This window comes from Ursus americanus, chromosome 2 (assembly GCF_024610735.1).
Source record: "Ursus americanus isolate L20-20 chromosome 2, mUrsAme1.1.p, whole genome shotgun sequence".
Classification (NCBI taxonomy): Eukaryota; Metazoa; Chordata; class Mammalia; order Carnivora; family Ursidae; genus Ursus; species Ursus americanus.
In genome coordinates this window covers 83,904,760-83,924,299 of record NC_142128.1, presented here as the reverse complement: position 1 = coordinate 83,924,299, position 19,540 = coordinate 83,904,760, and the positions used below count along the sequence as shown (strand labels likewise).

The 19,540-nt window shown below is 36.2% G+C and overlaps 1 protein-coding gene across 6 annotated transcripts in view; it reads right to left on the bottom strand.

Moving 5' to 3' along the window:
• Positions 1-19,540, bottom strand: part of SMG7 (SMG7 nonsense mediated mRNA decay factor) — an 87,095-nt gene that overhangs the window by 17,332 nt on the left and 50,223 nt on the right. For all 6 annotated transcript variants that reach the window (XM_045811438.2, XM_045811441.2, XM_045811440.2 and 3 more), the window contains 8 exons: positions 18,041-18,158; positions 16,204-16,336; positions 7,835-8,006; positions 6,554-6,625; positions 5,554-5,704; positions 5,037-5,172; positions 1,321-1,483; positions 485-641 (listed from right to left, as the gene is read on the bottom strand). In XM_045811438.2, coding sequence (XP_045667394.1) covers positions 485-641; positions 1,321-1,483; positions 5,037-5,172; positions 5,554-5,704; positions 6,554-6,625; positions 7,835-8,006; positions 16,204-16,336; positions 18,041-18,158 — 1,102 coding nt within the window. The remainder of the gene's footprint in view (positions 1-484; positions 642-1,320; positions 1,484-5,036; positions 5,173-5,553; positions 5,705-6,553; positions 6,626-7,834; positions 8,007-16,203; positions 16,337-18,040; positions 18,159-19,540) is intronic.

The window sequence follows — 19,540 nt, the reverse complement described above, 5'->3', positions numbered from 1 at the left end:
ACGGTGAGAGCCAAAATAATTTCCAATCTTCTATGTGCAAAACAAGCAAACGTAACTCAAATTGGGTGTTACTCTAAGGCAGTATCAGCAGTATCAAACAGAAAATAATGGAAAAAGTAAAAAATCACTTCTCTTCAACTTGTAAACAGAAAATTGGAGCATACTGTAATAGGTAACAAACTGGTTTTACTTCAATTTCATTTTGAAATGTGAAAAATGCTTTTTCCCCATGACGGCAGGCAGGAATGGGGGGGGGGGAACACACAGGGAGCCAAAAATCCTTAAGATTGTGCCTCACACGAGAAATTCAAACAAATAAATGAAAAGCACACAAAGAGGTCTTCAGTTCAATTTCCAGAGAGTAGGTGGAAAATACAAAGTCTTCCATTGTTCAAATGTTGTGTTTTAGGAGGCGGTTTCTACATATCTATGAATATCAAACAAACAAAGCACATAAGCTAACAAGAAATTCTAAGACACTTACTACTGTCTTTCATCCACCACTGCCTCCTGAAAGACCCTGGGTCTGAGTCTCAGCCAGTCCATGGAGACCTTGACTGCAGGAAGGGGATAGGCATTGTAGGACTCCTCCTGAGACTTGTTTTGGAGAGGACACTTGCACAGGATGCCAAGAAAAGACACTCAAAGAAAAAATGTATTCAGAAAGCATAAGATATTTGAAACTATGTACCAGTCCAAATTAAACTATCATTATGAGTCTTCTGCTATATCCTACTTAACACAAATACCTCACAGCTTTTTCCTAAAAACGCATTTTTTCCCATGTTAAAAATGTTACAGGGGTGCCTGGCTGGCTCAGTCAGTACAGCATGCAAGTCTTGATTTCAGGGTTGTGAGTCTGGGCCCCATGTTGGGTGTAGAGATTACTTAAAAATAAAATCTTAAAAAAAAAAAAAAATGTTACAGGGGCGCCTGGGTGGCTCAGTCGGTTAAGCGTTTGCCTTCGGCTCAGGTCATGATCCCAGGGTCCTGGAATTGAGCGCCGCTCAGGCTACCTGCTCAGCGGAAAGCCTGCTTCTCTCTCTTTCCCTCTACTGCTCTCCCTGCTTGTGTGCTCACTCTCTCTCTCTGTCAAATAAATAAAATCTTAAAAAAAAAAAAAAAGTTACAGGTATAGTTGATGAGGGGAATGTGAGTCAATAAAAGGATAGAACTTAGGGTTTAGGCCTCCTGATTCAATGTTAGAAAATATAGGACACATTTTCATATGTCACTAGTACTCCGTTACAATGATGAAAATGCCTAAAATTATGCTTTCCAAAGAAGACAGCACAGAAAATTAAATGATTTAATACTTACTAAAGAGGGCCAGCAACTGTGTCCAACACAGCTGCTCATCTTGGCTATAACTATGCTGCTCCGTTTCATTGCTGAAGTCACGAAGGTGATGAAGTTGAAACAGGTTAATGACAGTGACGTGAACTAACTGCTGAGAGTTGAAAGCTTTTTGGAATAGCAGCCTCTGTAAAAGATGACAGAAATACTGCATATATTATCAAGAACAGGAGCCACCTTCCACACAAGAATTAAACTGGTGGTTTATGAGGCAGACAGCAAGAACCTACTTTGGAACATAGGATAAATGATATACTAAAACAATTAATAATGTGTTATAGGCAACTTCTACAAACTATAACACTGACATTTTCCCCTATTAGAAAAGCACATGCATGGTCTTCATCATCAAATTTCTTTAATAACTGTGTGTTGTTCACAGCAACCTGCTAACCAGGCTATTATAAGAAAGAAATCACCTACCATGCTCTCAGCTGGTGGCCTCAACTTAATCACCCTGCTACCTGAGCATCTGCAGTAATTTTAGCTTATTCTCATATAAAATAGCTTTCAAACACAAGTTCCTAACAAAGCTGATAGCTACTAGAGATGATATCCTGGCTTCACCCTACATTTAACCCATAGCCAACCTCCTTCCCTCTCAGGAAATGCATACAAGTGGGGATTCACTGTCACTAGCCTTGTGGTGGTAAACATAACCTTACTTACAGTTCTACCAGCAGTGATGAGAGATCCTACCATCTCAGAAATTTAGAGCTGCCTTTGTCCAGCTCCAAAGATTTTTTTTCTATTTATATAAAGAATCTGAAATATCCAAAGTAAGTTTTATGATTCTATTAGCAAGGTCTTTTACATTATCATGGCAGAGAAGTACAATTCAATTCCGCTTAAACTACTCTCTCTCTCAGACTCCTTGCCACCTGCCATTCCAGTGTGTACATCTAGAATGCTTATTCCTCTTCCAAAGGCATTTCTTCCCTTTCTTCAAAACATCCTAAAATTGTATCTCTTCTTCAGATTTTATCCATAGAAGTTCTCCTTCAATCTCTACATCCAACCTTTTAGATAAACTGATCATTTAACACAAATATATAATATTGGCATAAAAGGAGAAATTAACTTGTATTTTTCAAAAAAGCATTTTTTTCTTATGAGTAAAATTTAACAATATATCCATTAATCCACTGGCATTTTATTTTAGATGGCAATACCCAGTAGAAGATAATCACAGCCCTTTAAGGGATTTTCAAGTATATGCACAGAAGCATTAATGCGTATGAGTGCAGCCTAAGTACTAGCAAATGATAATGTAAAATTTGACGAAAGCACAGACTTTGTATTGCTCTCCCTTCTATCTCCAAGAGCCTAGAAAAGTGTATGGTACACAGTAGGTACTCAATAAGTACTTAGTGAAGGCATAAACCACACCTTTATGAGTAAATGTGTAACTATTTGGTTGAAATTTCATAAAATTTAGATTGTACTGCAGTAAGTAGAGCACCGCATCAGGAACAAAATCAGACCGGAACCGACACACTGTTACTCAAAGACACCTTCAAGAGCAGTTGAGGGATATACGGAGCTAAATTCCATGACAAAACAGCACATAGGGAACATTTATAAAAAGCCTCGAGTCTCATTTCCTAAACCCCAGGCCTGAAATCTTTCAATAAACCTCAACTTAGGAGCTAACGATTGCTAGTTAGACAAACACACTGAGGCTCACATGTAGATGACACTAACGATCTGCACATGCTGTAGAAACACTCTAAATACTTACTCAACTCTGCTAAAAGTTCATTCCCACAACGTTCGTCTGAGGTTCAGAATGAGAAAAGTTTAATAGCTCTGCCTCACTTCAGAGTGCTGGAATGATACTTCAAAGTGTATTTATAATTGCCCACATAACCCCCCCCACAACTTTATATACAGAAATATATATTTAAAGGGTGCCTGGCTGGCTCAGTCAGTTAAGTGTCGGACTCTTGGCTTTGACTCAGATCATGATCTCAAGGTCCTGAGACTGAGCCCCAAACTGGACTCTGCCCTCAGTTGCTCAAGGTGGAGTTGCTTGTCCTGGCCCCTCCCCCCAGCTCAAGCACATGCATGTTCTCTCTCAAGTAAATAAATAAAATCTTAAAATACATATATCTATATGGACACACACATATATATACACACACACACACATACACACACACACACACACACACACACACATATATATATTTGAAGAGAATATCAGTGTTTGAGGTTGAATCAAAGCAAAATGACTAGATTCTAGACCAGAATAACTTGCACAGAGAAGATCTCATTAAGGTAGGTTCCCCCTTTCTCCCCACTTAGGGAGTGTATCTTTCATAGACACAGAGCCAGGAGCAATGTCAAGAGGTCATCTGGTCCAATCCCCTGCTATTTTACAGAACTGTACCTAAACCATCCAAGAAAGATGGCTGTCAACCTGACTTTTAAGCTCTCAAAAGAGAATCCCCAGCAACCCCCTATGGATCTCTTTTTTAAGATTTAAGATTTAATTTCAGTTCTGACCTCAGAAAACACAAAGATAAGTTATTTTAAAATAATCCTTCATATATCTGAACACTTAAAATGAAACTATTTAGACTTGTTTGTTCTGTCCACGCAGAACAGCTTAGGATATAAAAATTAGCTGTTCCTTTCACGTACCCAACTCTATAAATCATGGGCTAAAGGTTTAAACAGCCCATCAGAAGAAGCAGAAAACAGCAGGGGACTCTAGAAGCTTATTTTAAAACAAACTATTTCTATTAGTTATTTAGTATAATCTCTTGTACATAAAAAGTGTCAACTGCAAAATGATTATCTATAAAAACTACTTCACATTGACTCTATTTGGCTAATTTATCTCTCTTAAGTATCTAAGTTCTACAATCTCTGGAATGTGTTACTTTTATAATACTTATAAAACTGTAAGGCAGTTATAGACAATTCCCCAAGTATTTAGATACCCAGAAGTAAGCAAGAAATATAAAATGTTCTTTAGACTATCTTGTTCGCTATTGATCCTAGTGACTAAAAAGTGACTGACACAACAGGCAGTCAAATATTTGTTGAATAAATGAATTAAAAATAGAGTTAATGTTTAATCTTGACTCCTCCCATATTTTATATATTATACATCTAAACTGCTAATTTAATATACTAATAAAAGATCATTTTCATATGAACAAAGGTTACTTAATTTTATCTCCTTCCACAAATTAGTAAAATATAGTCCTATTGAATGAAATTCTCATTCCCTTCCTTCAAACTACCACAAATCCCGATGGATCAAAGCACAATGAGAATAAAGAACTAGGTTTGCAGAACGGAAATATTATAAAGTAGGTACCAGAATCCTACCTAAGAATATAAAAACCATCAAAAGTAGTACTTTCAAAACTGAGAAAGAAAGGTGCTTGATCTGGGAAGGAAGGAGGGAAGGAGTTGTTTTTTCCCACTTTGGTACTTTCTGCCAAATGGCAGCTACTTAGTGAAAACACTGCTGCTATGTTTCTCTATAGACAGTATCTCTGCTTAAACTGAGGGGATGCTGTATGCAAGAATTCCATATGCTTCAAATTTAATTTTTACCAACAGTTCACAGTTAAGTAATGACATGAAAACTAGAAATCAGCTTCCCCCAAATCTTATGCTTCCCGATTTAAACAAGACAAATAATTCTATTTTTAAAATCTAACCTTAAACTGTTCTTCCAATTTCTCTCGAAGAGGGCTCAACTTTTCCAAGCTCTTACTCAGGTACACATGACCGTGGAATTTAATAAAGGCCTTGATGAAGTCAGAAACACCCCATTTGGTTTTCACCTCATCCCGGCTGAAATGAAAGAAAAATTGTCATGAATCTTAAGCAGCAAAATGGTTAACATCTCTTAACAGAGGTTTCAGTCTGCAAAAACACATTATTTGAGCAGCTGATACACAAGGAGAGGAGTCTGTATCTAACTTTTCATCTGCAACACACTCAGAGGAGTCACCGGCCTTCAGCACCCCTATACTCCTCCACCACGAACAAATCAGACGCAGACTGCTCAAAACTCAGCAACGACTGCATGCAAAACTATTAAAATATATCTGTGTTTTTAGAAATTAGGCAAACAGCAGAGAAACCCAGGTAACTGACTATAGCTCTTGCATGCCCAAATTTGACGGGAGAAGGCTACCAGATTACAACTCCTCTTGGAAAAGTCAACCCTACCTTTCCAGTGCTTTAGAAAGTGCTTTTTGTAGATTAGTGGAGGCAGCTGGGAAAGGGAACTTCACAGCGATGCTTCTGCAGTAGTAGAAAATTGTGGTCAGATGGTCTCCTTTGGAAGAAGCTAAGATAGCCAACTGATTATAAGGCTGACCTAGAGGAGAAAATGAAGATTCTAATGTAACCCAAGATGCACAGTCTTGCTATCAGAATAGAGATGATCAGTTTTTAGACCTTTAAATTAATAATGGGGAGTATTTTATAAAGTAAATCTCATGACTACCTCATTACAAATGGGCATAATTTAAAATAGCACACTCCCACGACAGCCATATAATGTTTAGGTTAAAAAGCACATAATTCAGGAAGAGAGCGCTATATAAGACTTTAGAAAGGGCTAGCCAGCAAATCTTTTCAGCATTAGAGGCCTAGGAGTCTCTATCACCACTGTAGTGGGAAAGGAGCCACAGACAATAAGAAACTGTACACACTGCCATTCCTGCTTCAAATGGGCTCCTTTAAGAATCAAGAATTTCAGTGTTGCTTAACAAGTATGACTTGCATCACCAAACAAGAACCACTGCTAATTCCGATTCTGAGGTCATCAAAAGACAAAAGCCCTGTCTTTTAGGTAATAAAAAATAATTTTTCTAGTAAAGAAATAGTGGTATTAAGAGATCATTATTCTGTAAGTATTAAGGAAGCCAGAGTTGTTAAACAATTTTAGATCACATTAGGGGATATTCTACTTATACTAGTTTACTGACAATGATAATCTTATTTTAAAAAATTCATTTCTGGTTAGATAGAATATACAATTAAAAGAAAAAATATGACCAAAACTCCAAATCAATCAACACCAAATCCCCAAAACTCAATATCAAAACTCTGAAATCTTTTGCTTTCATAAAACTTGGAAGATGAGCCTTGAGTTATTTTCTATATTGTTATAAAGAACAAACTATCACAGTCATCCACAAGTTGATGTAAGAGGCCCACTCACCATTAGAGGGGACAAGCTGAGCTGCATGCCTATAGTAGGACTCTGCCTGGCTGGTCTGGTTTCTGTATCGAGCTGAGATGAGAAAAAACAAAATTTAGCTTAAAAACAAGCAAATGAATAAAAAACTAGTAGGGTAGTATTTCCAAAGCAACTATAGTTTTCAATTCTAAGGATAATAAACACATTAAAATTAATTTAAGATAATTAAAGACAGAAAATACTTTAAAACAAATCAACTATAGGATTATGTGTGAAGTGTCCATCTGGTCTTCCCTATTTGGGACATTCAGCATGTAACCAATTTTAAAGCTTACCTAGCCCCCATTTTCAGGTCCTCCAGTGTCATGCATCACCAGCTCCCACTATGGACTATGCTGGTGACCTGGAGCCGGCCCACAAGAAGGGGTGAGTTATATGGCACTTAAAAACAAAACAAAACAAAACAAAACAAAAAACACTATACAATACGATCTGAAAATTGTGTATTTCTTCAATATCTTATAAAGTGATTTTGAAAAATGCCTCATACCTACTGCAATACTAAGTATGTATGTGCACAGAATACACTGAAAGCAAAAACAACCTATATACGCTATTCACTTAAATCTCCGTGCAGAACTTGGTGCTTACTTTGATGTGACCCCTCATGGAGGTCAATGATTTATGATATCAAGAAATCTAAAATCTCTGAACTTAAAGCAGTAATGTTCTCCATTCCTTGTTATTTGAGGACAGTTGAAACATAATCCTATAGTTAATTTGTTTTACAACCTTTTTAGGTTAACCTTTAAGGGATGAACAAGGATAAGTTACAGAACACTCCCAGATAAAATATATAAAATAGAAATACAAATTTAACTGTAAAAAGGAAACAATTAAAAAAGAGGTTTTAATACACTGATAGGAGGGAAAGACAATCTAGCTTCAGAAGGAGTAACTTATAAACCCTGCAATTCCAAGAGTACAGACTTCTAATTTAGAAAACATTGTGGCACCACTTTGAAAAATTGAGCTTTGATTACATTTTTGCTATTTATTTGCCTACATCTGCATGAGTCTGAATAAAACTTAAAGCTTAATATGAAAGCTGACATCTTCAAGATCCTTTGCCAATCCCAAAATATTGAGAAAATTTAAGTTCTTTAATATCCATTTTACAGTTCCTCTTATGACCATCTAAACTGGGTGTGCATGTTCAGTTTGAAGGAAAGAGAGTCTCCCTATGATTACTCCAAAGAAAAGGATGAATGTATTAGCAATTCCTTCACACCAAAGGCTCACCAATGTCTCCAAGGTGGACGAGGCAGTGCTGGCAGATATAGGAACAGGAGCTAGACTGTGGCTTCACTATGGCGCTGGTATGCGTCTGTTTATTGCTGATAATTCCCAATTGGGAAGACTTCACACGGCATGGTAAATCTACATTAAACACTGTACATAGTTCTTGTAATAACTACAAGGAAAACATGAACAAGACTTAGTGATAAGTCAGAACTGGTAAGTCAGAAGTGTTCTAACAGTAAAGTTTGTATACTTTAACGTGTACCTAATGTCATATAAAATTGAGACCTGAGCGAAGACTCGAAGAAAATAGGATAACTAGTAACATTTATTAAAAATTGTATCTTTTAAACTCTCAAGTATTAGAGCAATCTAGGATGTGCATCTAAAAGGAACACACAGGGGACGCCTGGGTGGCTCAGCTGGTTAAGCATCTGACTTGATTTTGGCTCAGGTCATGATCTCAGGGTCTTGGGAGCAAGCCCACGAGCTGGGCTCCGCACTCAGCAGGGAGTCTGCTTTTCTCCCTCTGTCCCTCCCTCTTTCTCTCAAATAAATAAATAAGATCTTTAAAATAACAAAAATAAATAAATAAATAGAAGGAACAGGAAGGTGCCTTGGTGGCTCAGTCAGTTAAATATCTGGCTCTTGATTTTGACTCAGGTAGTGATCTCAATGGTCCTGAGATGGGCCCAGTGGCGGGCTCTGCCCTCAGTGGGGAGTCTGCTTGGGATTCTCTCTCTCACTCTGTCCCTCTCTCCTTCTAAAATAATGAATAAATAAATATTTAAAAAAATAAAAGGAACAGAAACATTATTAAAAAAGACTTTACCTAAATTGGGTATTCATTCACATTCAAAAAGCAACTCCAAGAAATTATCTACTATTCCTCTTAGAAACATATAAAAACCAGGGCTCTTGGGTGGCGCAGTCGGTTAAGTGACTGACTGTTGGTTACAGCTCAGGGCGTGATCTCAGGGTCATGAGATCAAGCCCTGCCTCAGGCTCCTCACTCAATGAAGTCTGCTAGAAATTCTCTCCCTCTCCCTACCCCTCCTGCTAAGGCTTACCCACTCTCCCTCTCTCTCAAATAAATGATCTTAAAAAAAAAAAAAAAGAAACACAAAAAATTAAAGATGGGTGGTTACAAATATGACTTAAATGCAAGCCAACATATTTGTCAGACTTTAGGAGTTTCCTTGAGATAGATAGATAGATTGCTCTTTTAAGCAGGTTCCACGCCCAGCATGGAGACCAACGTGGGGCTTGAACTCGCCACCCTGATATCAAGACCTGAGCTAAGATCCAGAGTCCGATGCTTAATGGACTGAGCCACCCAGGTGCCCCCTTGAGATTTATTTTCTTAAGCCCTAGGTCAGTTCACATCTTTGCATACATAACAGATCTGATGGTATTACAGATCTGGAAGGGACTTCTGACATTATATAGACCACCCATTTTTTCCTCTTTTCTCCTTTAGTCTCACTATTAAAGGTACCTCCTCCTGGTCAGAACTAACTCCTCTGCCTGAGCATACCTATTTCATTTTTGTCTCCCTACTGCCTATCATCCCCTCACTCTTATATCTGCTTTCAACTTCTCATGCTTCTTTGCTGTGACCTACAAGTACCAAGCATCACCTACAGAAAACAATAATAAAACCCCCAAACCTTAAAACACTCTCCCCCTTGTCCTTAGATTCCTTCTCCAGCAACCTTCTAATGTCTCTTCTTTTTCTTACCAAACTCCTTCAAAGGAATCCACATGTGTGCTATCTGCTTTCTCAATTCCTATTCACTCCTTAATCCGTTATGATCTGCCCTCCCCACAAACCCTCTTCTCATCCCACCACCTACCACCACTCTACTGAAACTGTTGTCCATATGACAACCAATTATCTAATAAGCAAGTACAATGGACACTTTTTAGTCATCATCTTATTAGACCTCTTTGTTGCATTTAAAACAGTTGACCTTGTGGCTGATCACTGAGCTTTGCTAGTTGTTTTGTCTTACCAATCATTCCTTTTCGGTTCCCTTTATTCAAAGGTTTTTCTCCCCCCATCTTGCTCCCCAAGGGTTTTATTCTTGGCCCCCACACAGTTCTTTGCATTCTACTCTCATTTGTTCAAATATTTACTTATAAATATATTTATTCAAATATTTGGTTACCGTATCAGATACCACGGTAAGCAACAGAGATGAGTAAGAAAATCTACATTCTTAAAGAGCTCACAGCCAAATGAGCAAGACAGGTAAATAAAGTGGGGGTGGGGAAGGGAAGGGGCAGGGAGGGGCAAGGGATATCAAACATAATAGCTAGCATAAGCCAAGAGAATAATCTACATTTATAGTCAACATTATTCCCTAGGTTATTTGATACATTTGTCTCACTTATCCTTGTGATAAACTAGTAACAACATAGTATATGTAGTTATAAAAGCTCCATTTTTTCAGATGAGGATATGAAAGCAACAGAAATATCAAGTGATTTGACTAAAGTTACAGAATTAGAAATATCTTGATTCTATCACCACTCTTTCTAACATGTGCAGAATTCAAAATATAAAATAAGACATCCTGAGGACCCCACTCAGGATTTGAAATGTCCCACCTTTTTCCAAAGTTAAAAACCACTTTCACAACCAAATACAAGGTCTGTGTACCTCTTCTTACTAAGCACAGAAATTGTCTATTTCAGCTTTACTTAAACCTGTACATTTGTTATGGGCAAGAAATTTGCTGACATACAATTAGGTAAACAAGTTAAAGCCCAGAATGGTTGGTTAGAGTCAGGAAATATATAAAAGGCAAGAAGTATAGGAAAGGAACAAAAAAATGGAAAAAAAAAAAAAAAACCCACACCAAAACCAGATGACTGTAGAAGACGACAGGAAGAAACATGACAGATGGTGGAGAACGGAGTTCGGTAGGTACTGAAAGAACAGACTGGAAAATTAGGCAAGGCTGAACATCTACCAAGAAGAAAACAGAATGTTCACGAAAAGTAAATCAAAGATGGCTGGAGCATCATGTGGAATGTCTCCTAATAAATTTTTTGCCTGAACCCAGAGGCTGTAGATGAAGATACCAGAAAAGTTCCTGCTGATTCAAATATTCTGGGTGAGAGAGCTCTAGTGGGTTTAGAGGAAGAAACAAGGTGGCACTGAAGAAGAAAGAAAAAGAGATGTTTCATTCAGTTGAGCAGAACTATATTTGGCAATTATTCTGTGAAAACTCTGTATTAAACTATTCTACTGTTCCTTAGCTCTTTACCCTATGCTAAGAATGGAGAACTAATGATGAAGGTACAGAATATCACCTTTTAAATTACTACAGAAACTTATTAATACTTTTCTTTTGGCTCCCACTATTTTAGAGTAACAACCATTTGCTTGGTTCTTTGATGTTTTAAAAAAACCTATAGCAGAATGTTGTATCTTTACTTTCGGAATTTCGTTCTGGCTTGACAAATGGCTCACAAAATGACAACTAAGAAGTTAAAACCATCTTCACAGAAAATATAACTGAGGATGACATGTACCAGTCTCTTCTCAATCCACTTCAATTAGATTTCTATCCCCACCACTTTACCAAAGTCATACTGCATCAAATCCAAATACCATAAATTATAAGATGAAGAGGAAAAAAACACTGCCAGTCAAACAGTGACTTACAATCTTTCATGAACTTACCCGTTTTAGAGATGTTAAAATATGAAAAATATTTTAGAAATGAAGAAATACAGAATTTGTTAATTTCACCAGTGACTTCCATGTTGTCAAATCTAATTGGTCACTTTTTAATCATTTTACTTGACTTCTCAGCAGCACTCAACAGAGTTGATCACTCTTACTCCTTACTGAAATGCTTTTCTCTTGGCTTCTAAGTCACCAGCGTCTGATTTTCTACTATTGCAATGGTGGCTCTACTTGTGCTAACCTGTTCTCACCTAGACCTGTGGTTTTTTACATTTATTTAGTTAGTTAGTTTCAGAAGTAGAATCTAGTCACTCATCAGTTGCATATAACACCCAGTGCTCATTACCTCACATGTCCTCCTTAATGCCCATCACCCAATCATCCCACTCCCGACCCCCCACCCCTCCAGCAACCTTCAATTTGTTTCCTAGAGTTCAGCATCTCTTACGGTTTGCCTCCCTCTCAATTTTCATCTTATTTTATTTTTCCTTCATTTCCCTATGTTCATCTGTTTTGTTTCTTAAACTCCACGTGAGTGAAATTATATAGTATTTTGTCTTTCTCTGACTGACTTATTTCGCTTAGCATAATAGCCTCTAGTTCCATCCACGTTGTTTCAAATGGCAAGACTTCATTCTTTTTGATGGCTTGAGGCACCACTGTATATATATGCATCTTCTTTACCCATTCATCTGTCGATGGACATCTGGGCTCTTTCCATATTCTGGCTATTGCGACATTGCTGCTATAAACACTGGGTTGCATGTGCCCCTTCGAATCACTGTGTTTGTAAGTCCTGTAGTTTTAAATACCAAACACTAATATCAGGCTAAGTCAGGGTTCTCTATTGTAATCATAATATTTACTCCAGCCCTGACTTTTTTACTGAGCTCCAAGTTTGTTTATCTAATTTCCTATTTGACATCTGCACTTAGATCTCAAATAGGCTATCTCATTTAACACAAACACAGCTGCTTTCTCTACACTCCTCCCCTATCTCAGTAAATGATTCAACCAGTCATCTAGCTGCTCAATCTGATAACTCAAGTCACCTGATAATTCTTCCCCTACCCTGATTCCACATATCTAATCCGATCCATCAGCAAGTCTATTGGCTATTCTTCAAAAATCCATCAATTTCTTTCCATTACCACAGGACACCCTAATTAGTTTCCATTCCTGATTCACAGTAATTCATCCTCCATACAACAGCCAGGATAATCTTTTAAAAGTGCAAACCTTATCATGTTACTCCCTAGCCTCCTTTCCAATGGCCTGCAACTACACTTAAAGATTAAAATTCAAAACTCATCGTGGCCTGTAAGGTTGTACAATGATCTGGACTTGGCTATTTTTATTGGCTATTTTATACTGAGGCTATTCCCTCAATCTGGTGGCTTAACCTACACTGCATGTAATCAAGAAAAATGTACAAAACATTACAGTTAGCGACACCATGAACTGTTTCAATGATCAAACCAAAACAACATAAAAATACAAGTAAAAAGTCCTATTAATGCTGATATCTGAAAAAGTTTATTAACGCTCATTCTACAATTATTATTATTGCTCAACCACTGACTAAGGAAAGCAGCTGGAGAAAATCAATGACTATAAAAATTGAATAAAATAAATTTCAAATTAATTACTCATATATTTTCCTTATAAAATAATTTGAATGATTTTATTATTCACCTGCCCATAATTTTTTTTTTAATACAAATACTGCACTCCCTCAATAAAAATGATTCTTGCTTTCTTTCCTTGCAGGTTTGGTTCATCAATGTGCAATTAAAGCTTTGGAAATGTGTTACATATATATTACATCTTATAAAAGGTCAAGAATCATGTTTCAAGGTGACAAACCAATGGCTATTATAAAAATGTATCACAACATGTGGATGCCTTCCCTCTCCCTCCACCAGGGCCAGCTGCCTGGAGTCCCTACTGCTCCCCCTACTTCAGCTGTGTTCGTTCACAATTGCAATTTCTACTGCAGAGGGAGGGGAAGGAAAATAGATCTGAATCAGAAATGAGACTGGAGTTTTAAAACTAGACTATGTTTCAAAAACATAAAGGCAACCAGAATGTTATGGAATCTTTCTAAGAAGTTATGATGGAAATCTGGAACTCAACAAAGCATAGCTGAAAGCAGTGATGGAGGGAGGGAGGAAGGGACGACATTTTTGTTAATACTCTAACTGAGCTGAGACTCCTCAATTGACATATTGAGTCAAACTGTATATATAATTTTATATGATTTTCCACTCAATAATATAATTTTTTCATCATCTTAAAAAAATCTCCATAAATATCACTTACAAGAGTTTCATAAATTTCTATTTTACAGATATGCCATAATTTATTTAATCATTACTCTATTGTAAGATACTGGTGTTATTTTCAAATTTTACAATTTAAATTATAATATCTATTTGTTCCTTTACATATAAATATTATTGTCCTTATTAAATATTCACTGATCTACGGACAAAGAAAAAACTGTATTACAAAAACAATCAAACAAACAAATAAAAAACCCAAACAAACCTGGTAACGTTAGGAAACTCTAAATAAAATGAAAAAACAAAAGAAGAAACTGGAAATATTTGCCAAAAATCATAGAAAAAATTAATATCTTTCATGTGTAAAGAGCTCAGACAAATCACCATGGAAAAAATAGTGTCCAACAACGAAAAGGAAAAGTAAATAAATGATTAATATAAAATACAAGTATCTAATAAAATATGAATGCAGTTCAACACTAGCAACCCAGACATTAAGTTTTAAATGAAAAATTATTTTTCATTTATTAAAAATGAGTTATTCATTTAATCATTTACTTTTACTGAAAACACTTAATGCTGGCAAGCACGCATCAAGACATTCACTTGCACACTCTGCTGATGGAAATACAAAAATATAAATGACAATCTTTTAGGAAAACGTTTATCAACAGTTTTAAAATTTCATTCACCCAGTGATTTAATTCATCATCCAGTAAAGAATTGCCACCATGAAATAATCCAGTATTAGAGAAAATGCTTTATACACAAAGATGTCTATCAAACTGTTTAACAAGACAAGGGAAAATTTACATTATGTTTATAAAGCAGATATAAGACTGGATATGTACAACTATGTATAAAATTACTAAAACACCAGAAGAATATACATACTAAAGTAGTAATTTATCCTGAATGGGAGATTTAAAAAAATTTTATTTTTGTGTAATTTCCAAATTTCTTGAAATTAGTATGCTTTAATTTTATAATCAGAAAGTAAAAGAGTATCTATTAATGTGTCCATCTCTTCATTTAGACTGGCTGTTCCCTTAAAGGAAAAGACTCTTTTCCCTCCATATCCTCAGTATCTGTATTGTGCCTTACAAATAGTAGGCTTTTAAAAGCTACTTGTGGAATGAATTAATCTTCAACATCTGCTTTAAGGACTAGTTAGTGGCATACCACAATCCCTCTCCCTCCAGAATTATCGACTTCTACTGTTAGAAGTTGGCATCAATTTGAAAATGAATTTTGAGAATAAGAACCATACTTGAATTCTTTCAATAATGAACTGTGAAGAATGTTTTAGTCTAAGTAAAACAAATAATCTCTATAAGATGATGGCTAACTATGGGATAACTTCCAACACAGTCTTTTCTTTTCCTTCGTTCAAAGAAATGATATAACCGAAATGGAGCCAAAATACAGGTAGCAATAATCAAGAAGCAACATAGAGAGAAAGGCCAAAGATTAGCCCAAGATCTTCAAGACCTCATCTTATCATTCTAAGATGAGAGTTTATACACATTTTGTTAAATTACAAATGCTACTACAAATGGATGAGATGAAGTTTTCTAAAAGATTCTGCTTAAAGAAAACTCACTGTTCAGAAAGATTGTCTTTTTTTAAAAAGATTTTATTTATTGATTTGAGAGAGAGAAAGAGAGAATGAGTGAGGGGGAGGGAGAGACAGTGAGAAGCAGACTCCTCGCTGAGCAGGAAGCCCTATGTGGGGCTTGATCCCAGGACCCTGAGATCATGACCTGAGCCGAAGGCAGACATTTAACTGACTGAGCCACCAAGGCGCCCTGAAGATTTATTTATTCTTTTACTTTGCCTGATTTAGAAATTATGGCGGGATGCAACCGAGGACAAGATAAGTCTCTTGGATGATAAATAATAGCTTATTATTAAAATGGAGAAAAATCTATTCCATTTCTTAAGTAATTTAATAGAATTTAAAGTCCCAGATAAATCCTACTGAACACATAATACAATGAAAAATCACTCGATATCACCAATTTTGACGATTTCTAGCCTAGTACACAACACCGCTGTTAAATTTGCTCTAATACCACTTATAACTGACTACTTCTGCTATTTCACTAAGACATGGTTTTTCTACTCATTACCCTTTTTCTATTCACACAATCCTACCTCCAACCTTCAAGCCAAAACATCACCCTTTTTTGGTTGAATCTTTATTGTTCAAAAGGTCTTATGGTAAACAATTAGGGATATTTTTATTCATGTGCGATTATAGGGGATCAACTCCTGGATGGCCCACACAATGGTAACAAAAAGTGTTTATATGAACAACAAGACACATACAAAGAACATTCACAACTAATTCTAGAAGAATTGGTATACAATGCAGAACTCACCTGAGTATAGAAGCCACTAGCTGCCTCTAGGAACAGAGAAAGGTTTGCCTGAACTTCACTCCGATTCGGGTTTGCTCGATTCTTTGCCTGGCCTTGTAGTGTTGTGATCTGATTCTTAAAGGCATGATTCCAGCTGAAAACAAAATGTAATTCTATTTGGTATAGCAGTGACTCACTGGGCAGACACTGGTCCCCCTGAGAACAAGAAAGAACTGTTTGTTATAATTATAACACACTAGACAGTAAACCTGCATTAAAGTTATTCATTATTTAAATAACTTTATGCTCCTCTTTCAGCAAGACTAGACATGCTGTAGAATCCAACTGACCTTAGTTAACACTTACCAATGTTCGAATAATCAGATTGTGGCTTCAGTTATTAATCTTTTAGAACTACTAGAGTTACAGCCTATTTAGGAATCCCAGTACAAAATCAGAACTATAGTGGCAAGACCAAAGTAAAAGTAAGCTATTAATGAATTGCCATACATTATGTGAAGAAATAATTCTTTTTGAAAATTCTTTTTGAAAATATTAAGCCATATCTCTTATTTCCATAAAATCTACTTCCCACAGCACTCTGTTCTAATTCTATTTAATACTTTTATTTCTTTTGGGGTTAATATTTTCTTGAGAGCCTGAAATATAAACTCATTTTTCGACATTTCAATTCTGGCTATTTAAAATAGGAAAAAACACAATGCTGAAATATAGCATACCAAAATCCTATTATAAAATGTCTTTCATTAATCAAGCTGTATATAGAATCATTTTAAATTCAGTTATGGTGAAATACAGTCCAGTCCTTAACTTGGAAACCACAGGGGGGAAAACGGAACTAGGAAGGAGGGAGAGTATTACTGCCTTGATTTAAGGAAGCAAACACAGATAAAAGGTCTACAACCTACCTGGAAAGTACCTAATTCTTTATCAACATCAACTTTGAGACTCAAGAGCACTGGGTGTTTTTAATGGTTTATGAGGACAATCACTCCCTCAGCATTTTTGATGACATTTTATCCTTGACCCTAATATCATGGAAATGGATTTTGAGTGGCTGTGATCAAGCTCTTTTACTACTAGAACTCCTAAACATATGAAGTATCTAACAAAGGTGTAAAAAAATAGGAAAAACTAATTTCCACCACAACTTAGGGTAATGGCCATTACTAAACAGAATATTCTTAACTGATTTTTAATTTTCCATCAGCCTAATATTCCTGTTTTAATTTATAAGGCAAGGTCCTCCACAAAAGGCATTTATTTACTCACTTGGGAATCTGGTCATCTGCCATTTCACCTCTCATAGAAAGAACAAGTGGAATATCCTAAATATACAAAATCTTTCTTTAGTCTTATTGTGGGGTTGGGGGAAAGGAAATACCGTATTTTATAAAAGGAAGAAATTCCTTTACAATGCAAACACATTTTCCTTTGGGAGAAATTTATAGAATCACATTTACCAAAGAAGATTTTGATAAGCTTACTATTGAATTTTTTTTAGTCATGGCTTAAATGCAGGACTGAACACATACAGAGAATCCAAACACTGTCTCTTAGTACTTGAAATATATATAGGTTTGTTTTTATGATATGCCCTAAAGACCTTAAAAACATTCAACTCCGAGCATTTCTCCTCTCGCCACCCAAGACTCTCTGAAGTAATACCAATGGTTAAATATTTTGTTAAAAATACCCACAAGCATTAGAATTTTTGTTTTCATTGAAAGAGCTTACTCTGAGATAGGTTAAGAAGAAATAACCAAATTGTTCTTTTCTATCCTAAAGTCTTGGTGATACTCGATCTTACAGGGACATCCCAAATGATAATACTTACAGATCCTGTTCTACTTTCTTGTCTAAAGCATATTCCAAATCAGTAACTAGCATTTTCTGGTACAGGTCCTGCAGAGCCTGCCTGGATGTCCAGACCTCGGCTGGACCCAGCTTAGAATCTAAATAACAAAACAAAGACAGAACAGTAGACAGAAAGAAAAAACAGATAGTTAAAATCATTATACCACACCAATGACTCCTTCCCTCTCCATTTCCCAAAGCAAATACCTGCTTTAAGTAGATACCACAGATTGCTGCAGAAGTTTTATACTAGTATATTTTCAAATGACTTTCACCTTTTGGCTAATGACTAAATCTGGTTCGAAATGTTTCTGCATTTGTCTTTTAGCTTTGAAATAACACCATGACATGAAAAAAGCTTAAAAAAATGAATGGTGCACCCTTTGCTTTAGTTTGGACTTCTATGTATTCATATCATAGGAATCATATGCCTCAGAAGTCACCCCATTTAAAATGACAGACTGCCAAGATGGTCTGTTTACTCTCATAACTCTCTTTGTCCAAAGCAGCTTTTTTCTTTTTATTTTGAATCATTCTCTCAACTGTCCTTACAGAATCTTCATGTCTGCTCACAATCCAGCAGTCGTTTGCACATTCTGCTGTTATTCCTACTCTCTATATGTCAACCCAATAAAGCCAAACAAGTGAGGGTTATTTTAATAATTGGTAAATTGCTTGCCAAGAAATTCTGTGAGCAATCCATACTTGCCATTTAACGTAAATGAGAATTCATAGCAGACACTGATTAAACTGCTCAAGAGACCAAATGAGAGACTGGGTGCAAGATGAAAGGAAGTCAGGCTATGACTATATGTAATACCCAGCTGGGGCCATATTGTCTGCCAGAGTCCTACAAGACACGTTAGCTTTTCCGATTACTAGGCTTATGAGTGCAATAATTGACAGCGAGCTGCCTCAATAGAACTTAATAACAGACTTTTCAATTAGGCTTCTGGTTACATTTAGTATTTTGCTGCAGCACAATGGCACAGTCTTTACTCTTCTTTAAGTCTGCAGATAGAATCTCCTGGATATTTGAATTAATCCTCACAAGAGTTTGCTGGCTACAAAAAAAACAGGGTGTAGTATCAGCTTCTTGGTCCCTTATTAGGTTTTTAACGACTAAATAAACAGATTCATAGATTTATGCAATCTTGTTTCGATTCATTGATGGCAGGGAAAGGATTATAAGAGATCATTAACTCTGATCTAGCAGACAATCATTTAAATTACTTAATATCCTACCTAGTTAATGTTCTTGGGCAGTCAAACGTTCCTTATAAAAGCCAAACTCTAAGCTTACTTACTGAGGGTAAAGTAAAAGGTAGAGCTAGTTTAACATTGCTCCACGTACAATTTTTGTCACATAATGCATTCTATGACTGACAGGACAATACAAAAGCATAATACAGTAGCTGACAATGATATCCATAGTCTGGAAGATGATGACAGTCACATTAACAATGGGAAGAACTGAGAT